The sequence below is a fragment of the Callionymus lyra genome, chromosome 16, assembly GCF_982586985.1.
Source record: "Callionymus lyra chromosome 16, fCalLyr1.hap1.1, whole genome shotgun sequence".
NCBI classification, from domain to species: Eukaryota; Metazoa; Chordata; class Actinopteri; order Syngnathiformes; family Callionymidae; genus Callionymus; species Callionymus lyra.
In genome coordinates this window covers 22,342,206-22,355,449 of record NC_141833.1, presented here as the reverse complement: position 1 = coordinate 22,355,449, position 13,244 = coordinate 22,342,206, and the positions used below count along the sequence as shown (strand labels likewise).

At 41.1% G+C, this 13,244-nt stretch overlaps 1 protein-coding gene across 3 annotated transcripts in view; it reads left to right on the top strand.

Moving 5' to 3' along the window:
- The window catches only part of myom1a (myomesin 1a (skelemin)), a 64,957-nt gene that overhangs the window by 29,284 nt on the left and 22,429 nt on the right, over positions 1-13,244 (top strand). For all 3 annotated transcript variants that reach the window (XM_087811127.1, XM_087811125.1, XM_087811128.1), the window contains 8 exons: positions 270-469; positions 528-584; positions 643-767; positions 2,535-2,718; positions 4,368-4,542; positions 4,601-4,722; positions 10,560-10,756; positions 10,829-10,955. In XM_087811127.1, coding sequence (XP_087667253.1) covers positions 270-469; positions 528-584; positions 643-767; positions 2,535-2,718; positions 4,368-4,542; positions 4,601-4,722; positions 10,560-10,756; positions 10,829-10,955 — 1,187 coding nt within the window. The remainder of the gene's footprint in view (positions 1-269; positions 470-527; positions 585-642; positions 768-2,534; positions 2,719-4,367; positions 4,543-4,600; positions 4,723-10,559; positions 10,757-10,828; positions 10,956-13,244) is intronic.

The following is a 13,244-nucleotide window of genomic DNA, read 5'->3' as shown; positions in this document are numbered from 1 at the left end:
TTTGTTTTATCCTAAGAATATTTGGGGTATTTAGCCATAGGAGGTTTGTGTGTTTTTTTAAGCCTAAGAATGTCTGTTTTTGGCCTAAAAAAGGGGAAAATGTTGTGTTTTTTAGTCAGAGAGAAAGTTTGTGTTTTTTAGCACAAGCCTGAGAATCTCTTCGTTTTTAGCCTCTCAATGTTTTTGTTCATTTCTGTGTTTTTTCTACCTTAAAAGTAGGAAAGTTGATTTAATTGCTAGCCTGAAGGTTGTCGGTTGAATCCCTGCAGGTGTGAAACCGGGACTCACCACTGGGCTCAGTGCAACGACGCGCCCGTCAAGTACGCTCGCTTCCCGGTCACCGGTCTGGTGGAGGGTCGCTCCTACCTGTTCCGGGTCCGGGCTCTGAACAAGCAGGGGGTCAGTCGTCCGTCCCGCGTCTCGGACCCGGTGCTGGCCATGGACCCGGCGGACCGGGCTCGCCTGAGAGGTAAGAACCTCGACCCCGAAGCGTGACGTCAAAAAACTTACACCCGGTCCTGTGACAGCCGGACCCTCGGCCCCCTGGACCGGCATGATCAAGTTCACGGAGGAGGACCACACGGGTAGGTAGCAGGAGAACCTCCGGTTCCGGTTCCGTCCGCCTCACGGTTCTGTCTCCAGCCGGAGTCGTTCCCGGAGAACCTTCCGACGTGGCCGTTACCGAGGCGACCAAGAGCTACGTGGTGCTGGCCTGGAAGCCGCCGCTGCAGAGAGGTCACGAGGGGGTCATGTACTACATCGAGAAGGTAAAGCATAGTTGTGTAGGTGAGTCGTTGTCTGATTACAACTGTGACCTGTACTGACCTGGCCTCCTGTCCAGGGTGTCCTTCTGTCCTCATAGATATCTTGTTACTTTTAAATGGAATTTATTTATGGATTTTCTTTATTTTCACTAATTCTTCGTTGTCAAACCAGGTGTTTATAAAGTTTATAATTATATAATTTATATAATTATAAACTTTAATTATTAATTACTTTTTAAATACTGGAAACAATTCATTTTCTGATTTTTTTTATTCTTATTATTTTTATACTTTGGGTATAAATACACGTTAAATTTTGTAAATTTAACTTTTTTTTAAGTATATATATATATATATACATATATATATATATATATTTTTTTAATGTTATATATAATATGATATAATACTTATTTAATGGAAATATAAAATATTTCTTTCCCAGACAAATAATAAAAAAAATCATAATAAGTTAAGTTTAAGTTTATTATCTACAAAAAAAATAAACTAAAAGAAAACTTTTTTATATTTATATTGAAGTTTTCATCATAAAAATTAAAAAATATTAATTATTAATTAAATATATTCAAGATCAAGAAAAGAAGAGTTTTTGTACTTTTGTATTATTTAAATCTTTCACATTCATACATTTATTCAGGTTCATATTATTATTTAAAGTACATTTTAAATCATTGTTATACTAAACGCACGATTACAATTTAACTTTATTGACAAAGAGTTCTTTACATTTGCGTCTGGACCCCCAGAAAAGGCGTCATGAGTAGGATGTCGATCATAAATGAACACGTGCACGCACCTGTGGTCCTCATTGACACGTGCACTCACCTGTGGTCCACTTACACGTGCACGCACCTGTGGTCCTCTTACACGTGCACGCACCTGTGGTCCTCATTGACACGTGCACTCACCTGTCGTCCTCATTGACACGTGCACTCACCTGTGGTCCTCATTGACACGTGCACTCACCTGTGGTCCTCATTGACACGTGCACTCACCTGTGGTCCTCATTGACACGTGCACTCACCTGTGGTCCTCATTGACACGTGCACGCCCCTGTGGTCCTCATTGACACGTGCACTCACCTGTGGTCCTCATTGACACGTGCACTCACCTGTGGTCCTCATTGACACGTGCACGCACCTGTGGTCCTCATTGACACGTGCACGCACCTGTGGTCCTCATTGACACGTGCACGCACCTGTGGTCCTCATTGACACGTGCACGCACCTGTGGTCCTCATTGACACATGCACGCACCTGTCGTCCTCATTGACACGTGCACGCACCTGTGGTCCTCATTGACACGTGCACTCACCTGTGGTCCTCATTGACACGTGCACGCACCTGTGGTCCTCATTGACACGTGCACTCACCTGTGGTCCTCTTACACGTGCACTCACCTGTGGTCCTCATTGACACGTGCACTCACCTGTGGTCCTCATTGACACGTGCACGCACCTGTGGTCCTCATTGACACGTGCACTCACCTGTGGTCCTCATTGACACATGCACGCACCTGTCGTCCTCATTGACACGTGCACGCACCTGTGGTCCTCATTGACACGTGCACGCACCTGTGGTCCTCATTGACACATGCACGCACCTGTCGTCCTCATTGACACGTGCACGCACCTGTGGTCCTCATTGACACGTGCACTCACCTGTGGTCCTCATTGACACGTGCACGCACCTGTGGTCCTCATTGACACGTGCACTCACCTGTGGTCCTCTTACTCACCTGTGTCCTCAGTGCGTGGCGGGCAGCGACACCTGGCAGCGCGTCAACACCAACATGCCGGTCAAGTCTCCTCGCTTCGCTCTGTTCGACCTCGCAGAAGGAAGGTCGTACAGCTTCCGCGTTCGATGCTGCAACTCGGCGGGTGTTGGTGAGGCTTCGGCGTCGACAGAGGAGATCACTGTGGGCGACGTGCTCGGTGAGGAGATACATATATTTGTTTCTATGTTCCTGTGTTTGCTTGATAACGTGTTTGTTGTTTGTTGACGTGTTTGTGCTTTTAACTTGAGAATGTTTGTGTTTGTTTTAAACTTGAGAATGTTTATTTTTTTAACTTGAGAATGTTTGTGTTTTTAACTTGAGAATGTTTGTGTTTGTTGACTTGAGAATGTTTGTGTTTTTAACTTGAGAATGTTTGTGTTTGTTGACTTCAGAATGTTTGTATTTGTTGACTTGAGAATGTTTGTGTTTTTAACTTGAGAATGTTTGTGTTTGTTGACTTGAGAATGTTTGTGTTTTTAACTTGAGAATGTTTGTGTTTGTTGACTTGAGAATGTTTGTGTTTGTTGACTTGAGAATGTTTGTGTTTGTTGACTTGAGAATGTTTGTGTTTTTAACTTGAGAATGTTTGTGTTTTTAACTTGAGAATGTTTGTGTTTGTTGACTTGAGAATGTTTGTGTTTTTAACTTGAGAATGTTTGTGTTTTTAACTTGAGAATGTTTGTGTTTTTAACTTGAGAATATTTGTGTTTTTAACTTGAGAATGTTTGTGTTTTTGACCTGAGAATGTTTGTGTTTTTAACTTGAGAATGTTTGTGTTTTTAACTTGAGAATGTTTGTGTTTTTAACTTGAGAATGTTTGTGTTTTTAACTTGAGAATGTTTGTGTTTTTAACTTGAGAATGTTTGTATTTGTTGACTTGAGAATGTTTGTGTTTTTAACTTGAGAATGTTTGTGTTTTTAACTTGAGAATGTTTGTGTTTTTAACTTTAGAATGTTTGTGTTTTTAACTTGAGAATGTTTGTGTTCGTTAACTTGAGAATGTTTGTGTTTTTAACTTGAGAATGTTTGTGTCTTTAACTTGAGAATGTTTGTGTTTGTTGACTTGAGAATGTTTGTGTTCGTTAGACTTAAGAATATTTGTGTTTTTAACTTGAGAATGTTTGTGTTTGTTTTTAACTTGAGAATGTTTGTGTTTTTAACTTGAGAATGTTTGTGTTTGTTTTTAACTTGAGAATATTTGTTTTTGTTAACTTGAGAATATTTGTGTTTGTTAGACTTAAGAATGTTTGTGTTTGTTAGACTTGAGAATATTTGTGTTTTTAACTTTAGAATGTTTGTGTTTTTAACTTGAGAATTTTTGTGTTTGTTTTTAACTTTAGAATGTTTGTGTTTTTAACTTGAGAATGTTTGTGTTTGTTAGACTTGAGAATGTTTGTTTTTTAACTTGAGAATGTTTGTGTTTGTTAACTTGAGAATATTTGTTTATTTGTTTTCTTATTTGCCTGAGAATATTTTTGTTTTTTTAGCCTGAGAATATATATATTTTTTTAGCCTGGTGAAGTTTTTGTTTGTTTTTGGCCTGAAAATGTATTTACTCTGACAATATTTGTGTTTTTAGTCGGAGAGAAAATTTGTGTTTTTTTTTAAGCTCAAGCCTGAGAATCTCTTGGTCGTTTTAGCCCGAAATGTTTTTTCTTACGAACGTTTGTGGTTTTTATAATTATTGTTTTTGTTAATTTTTGTGTTATTTCCCCCTTTTTTTCTACCTTAAAATCAGAAAAGTGTATTTTAAGGAGGAGAAGATCTTAAAATGTAATTTGTTTCTAACCTTCTCCTGGACCACAGACCTGCCTTCGACCCCGGGCTCCCCGGTCGCCACCAGGAACACCGACACCTCCGTGGTCGTCCACTGGGGGGCGTCCAAGGACGTGAAGCAGCTGGCCGGGTACTACGTGGAGTACCAGGAGGCGGGCTCGGGCGCCTGGACCCCCTGCAACAACAAGCCTGTGAAGGACACCAGGTGAAAGGTCGCGGGAGGTCGAGGAGAGTCTGGTGTTCTGACCCGATCGTTCTCTCAGGTTCGTGTGTCACGGGCTGGTCTGCGAGTCCAGCTGCGTGTTCAGGGTGAAGGCGGTGAACGCGGCCGGATACAGTCAGAGCTCCTGCGAGTCTGAGGCCGTGGTGGTGAAGGCAGCAGTGGGTGAGTGTCTTTAGGTGTCTTCATGTGTCTTCATGTGTCTTCGTGTGTCTTCATGAGTCTTCATGTGTCTTCATGTGTCTTCGTGTGTCTTCATGAGTCTTCGTGTGTCTTCATGTGTCTTCATGTGTCTTCGTGTGTCTTCATGTGTCTTCATGTGTCTTCATGTGTCTTCGTGTGTCTTCATGAGTCTTCGTGTGTCTTCATGTGTCTTCGTGTGTCTTCATGTGTCTTCATGTGTCTTCGTGTGTCTTCATGTGTCTTCATGTGTCTTCATGTGTCTTCGTGTGTCTTCATGAGTCTTCTTGTGTCTTCATGTGTCTTCGTGTGTCTTCATGTGTCTTCATGTGTCTTCGTGTGTCTTCATGTGTCTTCATGTGTCTTCATGTGTCTTCGTGTGTCTTCATGAGTCTTCTTGTGTCTTCATGTGTCTTCGTGTGTCTTCATGTGTCTTCATGTGTCTTCGTGTGTCTTCATGAGTCTTCATGTGTCTTCGTGTGTCTTCATGTGTCTTCATGTGTCTTCATGAGTCTTCATGAGTCTTCATGTGTCTTCATGTGTCTTCGTGTGTCTTCATGTGTCTTCATGTGTCTTCGTGTGTCTTCATGTGTCTTCGTGTGTCTTCATGTGTCTTCATGTGTCTTCGTGTGTCTTCATGAGTCTTCATGTGTCTTCGTGTGTCTTCATGTGTCTTCATGTGTCTTCATGAGTCTTCATGAGTCTTCATGTGTCTTCATGTGTCTTCGTGTGTCTTCATGTGTCTTCATGTGTCTTCGTGTGTCTTCATGTGTCTTCATGTGTCTTTGTGTGTCTTCATGAGTCTTCATGTGTCTTCGTGTGTCTTCATGTGTCTTCATGTGTCTTCATGAGTCTTCATGAGTCTTCATGTGTCTTCATGTGTCTTCGTGTGTCTTCATGTGTCTTCATGTGTCTTTGTGTGTCTTTGTGTGTCTTCATGTGTCTTCGTGTGTCTTCATGAGTCTTCATGTGTCTTCATGTGTCTTCGTGTGTCTTCATGAGTCTTCGTGTGTCTTCATGTGTCTTCGTGTGTCTTCATGAGTCTTCGTGTGTCTTCATGTGTCTTCATGTGTCTTCGTGTGTCTTCATGTGTCTTCATGTGTCTTCATGTGTCTTCGTGTGTCTTCATGAGTCTTCGTGTGTCTTCATGTGTCTTCGTGTGTCTTCATGTGTCTTCATGTGTCTTCGTGTGTCTTCATGTGTCTTCATGTGTCTTCATGTGTCTTCGTGTGTCTTCATGAGTCTTCTTGTGTCTTCATGTGTCTTCGTGTGTCTTCATGTGTCTTCATGTGTCTTCGTGTGTCTTCATGTGTCTTCATGTGTCTTCATGTGTCTTCGTGTGTCTTCATGAGTCTTCGTGTGTCTTCATGTGTCTTCGTGTGTCTTCATGTGTCTTCATGTGTCTTCGTGTGTCTTCATGTGTCTTCATGTGTCTTCGTGTGTCTTCATGTGTCTTCATGTGTCTTCATGAGTCTTCATGAGTCTTCATGTGTCTTCATGTGTCTTCGTGTGTCTTCATGTGTCTTCATGTGTCTTCGTGTGTCTTCATGTGTCTTCGTGTGTCTTCATGTGTCTTCGTGTGTCTTCATGTGTCTTCATGAGTCTTCATGTGTCTTCGTGTGTCTTCATGTGTCTTCATGTGTCTTCATGAGTCTTCATGAGTCTTCATGTGTCTTCATGTGTCTTCGTGTGTCTTCATGTGTCTTCATGTGTCTTTGTGTGTCTTCATGTGTCTTTATGTGTCTTCATGTGTCTTCGTGTGTCTTCATGTGTCTTTGTGTGTCTTCATGAGTCTTCATGTGTCTTCGTGTGTCTTCATGTGTCTTCATGTGTCTTCATGAGTCTTCATGAGTCTTCATGTGTCTTCATGTGTCTTCGTGTGTCTTCATGTGTCTTCATGTGTCTTTGTGTGTCTTTGTGTGTCTTCATGTGTCTTCGTGTGTCTTCATGTGTCTTCATGTGTCTTCATGTGTCTTCATCTGTCTTCATATGTCTTCATGTGTCTTCATGTGTCTTCATGTGTCTTCATGTGTCTTTATGTGTCTTCATGTGTCTTCGTGTGTCTTCATGTGTCTTCATGTGTCTTCATGTGTCTTTATGTGTCTTCTTGTGTCTTCGTGTGTCTTCATGTGTCTTCATGTGTCTTCATGTGTCTTTATGTGTCTTCATGTGTCTTCGTGTGTCTTCATGTGTCTTCATGTGTCTTTGTGTGTCTTCATGTGTCTTCATGTGTCTTCATGAGTCTTCATGTGTCTTCATGTGTCTTCGTGTGTCTTCATGTGTCTTCATGTGTCTTCATGAGTCTTCGTGTGTCTTCATATGTCTTCATGTGTCTTCATGTGTCTTCGTGTGTCTTCATGTGTCTTTGTGTGTCTTCATGTGTCTTCATGTGTCTTCGTGTGTCTTCATGTGTCTTCATGTGTCTTTGTGTGTCTTCATGTGTCTTTATGCGTCTTCGTGTGTCTTCATGTGTCTTCGTGTGTCTTAGTGTGTCTTAGTGTGTCTTCATGTGTCTTCATGTGTCTTCGTGTGTCTTCATGAGTCTTCGTGTGTCTTCATGTGTCTTCATGTGTCTTTGTGTGTCTTCGTGTGTCTTCATGTGTCTTCATGTGTCTTCGTGTGTCTTCATGAGTCTTCATGTGTCTTCATGAGTCTTCATGTGTCTTCATGTGTCTTTGTGTGTCTTCATGTGTCTTCATGTGTCTTCGTGTGTCTTCATGTGTCTTCATGTGTCTTCGTGTGTCTTTGTGTGTCTTCATGTGTCTTCATGTGTCTTTGTGTGTCTTCATGTGTCTTCGTGTGTCTTCGTGTGTCTTTGTGTGTCTTCATGAGTCTTCATGTGTCTTCATGTGTCTTCGTGTGTCTTCATGTGTCTTTGTGTGTCTTCGTGTGTCTTCGTGTGTCTTCATGTGTCTTTGTGTGTCTTCGTGTGTCTTCATGTGTCTTCATGTGTCTTCATGTGTCTTCGTGTGTCTTCATGTGTCTTCATGTGTCTTCATGTGTCTTCATGAGTCTTCATGTGTCTTCATGTGTCTTCGTGTGTCTTCATGTGTCTTCATGTGTCTTCGTGTGTCTTCATGTGTCTTCATGTGTCTTCGTGTGTCTTTGTGTGTCTTCATGTGTCTTTGTGTGTCTTCATGTGTCTTCATGTGTCTTCGTGTGTCTTCATGTGTCTTCATGTGTCTTCATGTGTCTTTGTGTGTCTTCATGTGTCTTTGTGTGTCTTCATGTGTCTTCGTGTGTCTTTGTGTGTCTTCATGAGTCTTCGTGTGTCTTTGTGTGTCTTCGTGTGTCTTCATGTGTCTTCGTGTGTCTTCGTGTGTCTTCATGTGTCTTCATGTGTCTTCGTGTATCTTCGTGTGTCTTCGTGTGTCTTCATGTGTCTTCATGTGTCTTCATGTGTCTTTGTGTGTCTTCATGAGTCTTCGTGTGTCTTCATGTGTCTTCATGTGTCTTTGTGTGTCTTTGTGTGTCTTCATGTGTCTTCATGTGTCTTTGTGTGTCTTCATGAGTCTTCATGTGTCTTCATGAGTCTTCATGTGTCTTCATGTGTCTTCGTGTGTCTTCATGTGTCTTCATGTGTCTTCGTGTGTCTTCATGTGTCTTCATGTGTCTTCGTGTGTCTTCATGTGTCTTCATGTGTCTTCATGTGTCTTTGTGTGTCTTCATGTGTCTTCATGTGTCTTCGTGTGTCTTCATGAGTCTTCGTGTGTCTTCATGTGTCTTCATGTGTCTTTGTGTGTCTTTGTGTGTCTTCATGTGTCTTCATGTGTCTTTGTGTGTCTTCATGAGTCTTCATGTGTCTTCATGAGTCTTCATGTGTCTTCATGTGTCTTCGTGTGTCTTCATGTGTCTTCATGTGTCTTCGTGTGTCTTCATGTGTCTTCATGTGTCTTCGTGTGTCTTTGTGTGTCTTCATGTGTCTTCATGTGTCTTTGTGTGTCTTCATGTGTCTTCGTGTGTCTTCGTGTGTCTTTGTGTGTCTTCATGAGTCTTCATGTGTCTTCATGTGTCTTCGTGTGTCTTCATGTGTCTTCGTGTGTCTTCGTGTGTCTTCGTGTGTCTTCATGTGTCTTCGTGTGTCTTCGTGTGTCTTCATGTGTCTTCATGTGTCTTCATGTGTCTTCGTGTGTCTTCATGTGTCTTCATGTGTCTTTGTGTGTCTTCATGTGTCTTTGTGTGTCTTCATGTGTCTTCATGTGTCTTTGTGTGTCTTTGTGTGTCTTCATGTGTCTTCGTGTGTCTTCGTGTGTCTTCATGTGTCTTCGTGTGTCTTTGTGTGTCTTCATGAGTCTTCGTGTGTCTTTGTGTGTCTTCGTGTGTCTTCATGTGTCTTCGTGTGTCTTCGTGTGTCTTCATGTGTCTTCATGTGTCTTCGTGTATCTTCGTGTGTCTTCGTGTGTCTTCATATGTCTTCATGTGTCTTCATGTGTCTTCGTGTGTCTTCATGAGTCTTCGTGTGTCTTTGTGTGTCTTTGTGTGTCTTCATGTGTCTTCGTGTGTCTGTGTGTCTTCATGAGTCTTCATGTGTCTTCGTGTGTCTTCATGTGTCTTTGTGTGTCTTTGTGTGTCTTCATGAGTCTTCGTGTGTCTTCATGTGTCTTCATGTGTCTTCATGTGTCTTCATGTGTCTTCATGTGTCTTCGTGTGTCTTTGTGTGTCTTCATGTGTCTTCATGTGTCTTCGTGTGTCTTCATGTGTCTTCATGTGTCTTCGTGTGTCTTCGTGTGTCTTCATGAGTCTTCGTGTGTCTTCATGTGTCTTCATGTGTCTTCATGTGTCTTTGTGTGTCTTCATGTGTCTTCGTGTGTCTTTGTGTGTCTTCATGAGTCTTCGTGTGTCTTCGTGTGTCTTCGTGTGTCTTTGTGTATCTTCGTGTGTCTTCATGTGTCTTCATGTGTCTTCATGTGTCTTTGTGTGTCTTCATGTGTCTTCCTGTGTCTTTGTGTGTCTTCATGAGTCTTCATGTGTCTTCGTGTGTCTTCGTGTGTCTTCGTGTATCTTCGTGTGTCTTCGTGTGTCTTCATGTGTCTTCATGTGTCTTTGTGTGTCTTCATGAGTCTTCGTGTGTCTTTGTGTGTCTTTGTGTGTCTTCGTGTGTCTTCATGTGTCTTCATGTGTCTTCATGTGTCTTCATGTGTCTTCATGTGTCTTCGTGTGTCTTTGTGTGTCTTCATGTGTCTTCATGTGTCTTTGTGTGTCTTCATGTGTCTTTGTGTGTCTTTGTGTGTCTTCATGAGTCTTCATGTGTCTTCGTGTGTCTTCGTGTGTCTTCATGTGTCTTTGTGTGTCTTCATGTGTCTTCATGTGTCTTCATGTGTCTTTGTGTGTCTTCATGTGTCTTCATGTGTCTTCGTGTGTCTTCGTGTGTCTTCATGTGTCTTCGTGTGTCTTTGTGTGTCTTCGTGTGTCTTCATGTGTCTTCGTGTGTCTTCATGTGTCTTCGTGTGTCTTCATGTGTCTTCATGTGTCTTCGTGTGCACGTACTTGTGTACAACAGTGTGTAGTGTGTGTGCACGTACTTGTGTACAACAGTGTGTAGTGTGTGTGCACATACGTGTGTACATCAGTGTGTAGTGTGTGTGCACGTACTTGTGTGTACAACAGTGTGTAGTGTGTGTGCACATACGTGTGTACATCAGTGTGTAGTGTGTGTGCACATACGTGTGTACAACAGTGTGTAGTGTGTGTGCACGTACTTGTGTACAACAGTGTGTAGTGTGTGTGCACATACGTGTGTACATCAGTGTGTAGTGTGTGTTCACGTACTTGTACAGCTGAGTGTGTAGTTGTGTAGTCGTGACACACTCGTCCGCACACAGCGGTCCCCGGGAAGCCGACGGCGGTGACCCTGCAGGAGGCTGCCCGGGACTACATGGTGCTGGGCTGGAAGGCTCCGGCCAGCGACGGCGGCGCCGACGTGCGAGGATACTTCGTGGACTACAGGACGCTGAAGGGCGACGTGGTCGGGAAGTGGCACGAGATGAACCTCCAGGCTCTGAGCAGCACCTCCTACAAGGTTCTTCAGATCTTCTCTCGTCGTTTACACTCGTTTACACTCGTTTTCTCATCCCTCGTTCCTCCTGCTCAGGCGGAGAACCTGAAGGAGAACGTCTTCTACCAGTTCCAGGTTCGAGCCATGAACTTGGCCGGAGTCAGCAGAGCTTCTGTGGCCAGTGCGGCTCTGGAGTGTAAGGAGTGGACCATCACTGTCCCGGGTGAGGTCCTGGAGCTTCAGACCCTTATGGAGGTTTATCTGTTGGGAGGAAACTTTCTGTGTGGAGTTTGTGTGTTTGTGTTTCCTGGGTTTACTCCGGACACTCCAGAACTTGTCCGTAGGTATGAGTGTGTGTGTGAATGGTGGGTCTGGGGTCCTGTCCAGGGTGTCCGCTGCCTCTCGCCCGAGGTAACTGGGATAGACTCCCCGCAACTCCCATCAGGGAGTAAGCAGCAAAGACGATTAATAATCTTTCTCACCGTAATGTTGTCGTTTTTAAGCATTTTTAATAATCGATGTTAAAAAAGATTTGTTTTGAAAGTTTGAATATATTTTTATTGAATAAATGAATTAAATATTTTATATATTCAAGGTTGAATTTTTTTTTAATGGTGGAATTTAAGTGGTTGAAGATTTCGTCGAAGACGAGTACAGGAGTCTGATACGTGACTTTGTGGACTGGAGTGAGAGGAACCACTTGCAGCTGAACACCTCAAAAACCAAGGAGCTGGTCTTGGATTTCGGGAGGTCCAGGACAAAGCCACGTCCAGTGTCCATCAGAGGCGACGAGGTGGAGATAGTGGACAACTATAAGTACCTCGGTGTGTGGATGGACAGTAAACTGGACTGGTCCTGCAACACAGACCATGTGTATAAGAAGGTTCAGAGTAGACTGTACTTTCTGAGGAGGCTTCGATCATTTAACATCTGCAAGAAGCTCCTCTGCATGTTCTACCAGTCTGTGGTGGCCAGTGTCCTGTTCTATGCTGTGGTGTGTTGGGGTGGAAATGTGTCCAAGAGGAGTGTCAACAGGTTGGACAGGTTGATCAGGAGGGCTGGTTCTGTGGTTGGAATGAAGCTGGACTCACTGGTGACAGTTGCTGAGAGGATATCATTGAACAAACTACTGTCCATCATGGATGATGACAGTCATCCTCTGAACACTGTCATCAGTGAGCAGAGAAGCAGAATGAGTGCACGAATGCTCCTACCCAGGTGCAAAACAAATAGACTCAGGGACTCATTCATCCCTCGGGCTATTAAATTGTACAATTCTGAGTTCGGGGGCAGGAGTGGAGTGAAAGTATCTGGATGTTCTGTTCCATGTTAGTCTCTGTATCTTTGTCTTTGTTGTTTTTCTTTCCTTGACCTATGTTCTTTGTCTTTGTCTTTAGACTTAGATTGTGTCATCTTGTTCTTCCTCTTTATGTTCTTCTTATTTTATTTTTTATGTATTATTTTTTTTATTGTTTATGAAAAATTGCTGGCTATTGGTAAAAAACAATTTCCCAAAGGAGACCTCCTGAGGGATCAATAAAGTTTTACCTTAATCCTTAATCCTTAACCTTAATTTTCAAAATACATTCATTATTTTTTACACACAGTTTTTATATTGAATTTAAAGTTGTTTTTTTCTTTAATTAAATATCAAACTTAGTGTTAAAAAAATCATCCCTTTTTTAAAAAATATTCAAATGTATTTATTAAATACTATATTTTTTTTTACATAGAAATTAATTATTTTAGTAAAAAAACAACAAAAGAAATCTTAATATTTTTTAATCTAATCTTTTAAATTCAGTATAAAAATGTTATAATCGTTCCAGTGCTTCGACTTTTTTTAAACTCTTTTAAGCATTTTTAATAATCGTATTAAAAAAGATTTACCTTTGGAGGTTAATTATATTTTTATGAATAAATTAATTAAATATTTTCTGTATTCAAGGTTGAATTTATCTTTTAATAGTTGAATTTAAGTGGTTGAAGATTTTCAAAATAGATTGAATTTAAATGTTTTTTGTTTTTTTAAATATCAAACTAAGTTTTGTAAAAAAAACAATATTTTCAAATGTATTTATTAAATTCTATATTTTTTAATTAGAAATTTTAAAAAAAATTAATAAAAAAAACAAACATCTGAATAAGAATTTTTTCGTCTTTTAAATTCAGTATAAAAATGTTATAATCGTTCCAGTGCTTCGACGTCACATGATCGTCTTCTGGTCCATGATTGGCTGGAAATAAGATCCAGTATCTCTGAGCTCTGTTGGTTTTTTCTGGTGTCTATATTATATATATATATATTTAAATATTGAATTGAAAATACTATAAATTAAAATACATTGAATTTAGAATATATATTTTTTAATAATATTAAACTCTATTAATTATTAAATTGTTTAAAAAACAACACATTTAACTATAGAAATGATTAAATTCTATTATTCATTATAATTCAAAGGTTTTTTGTTCAATATTCTGACGTCACTCTTGAACTTCCATACATGAT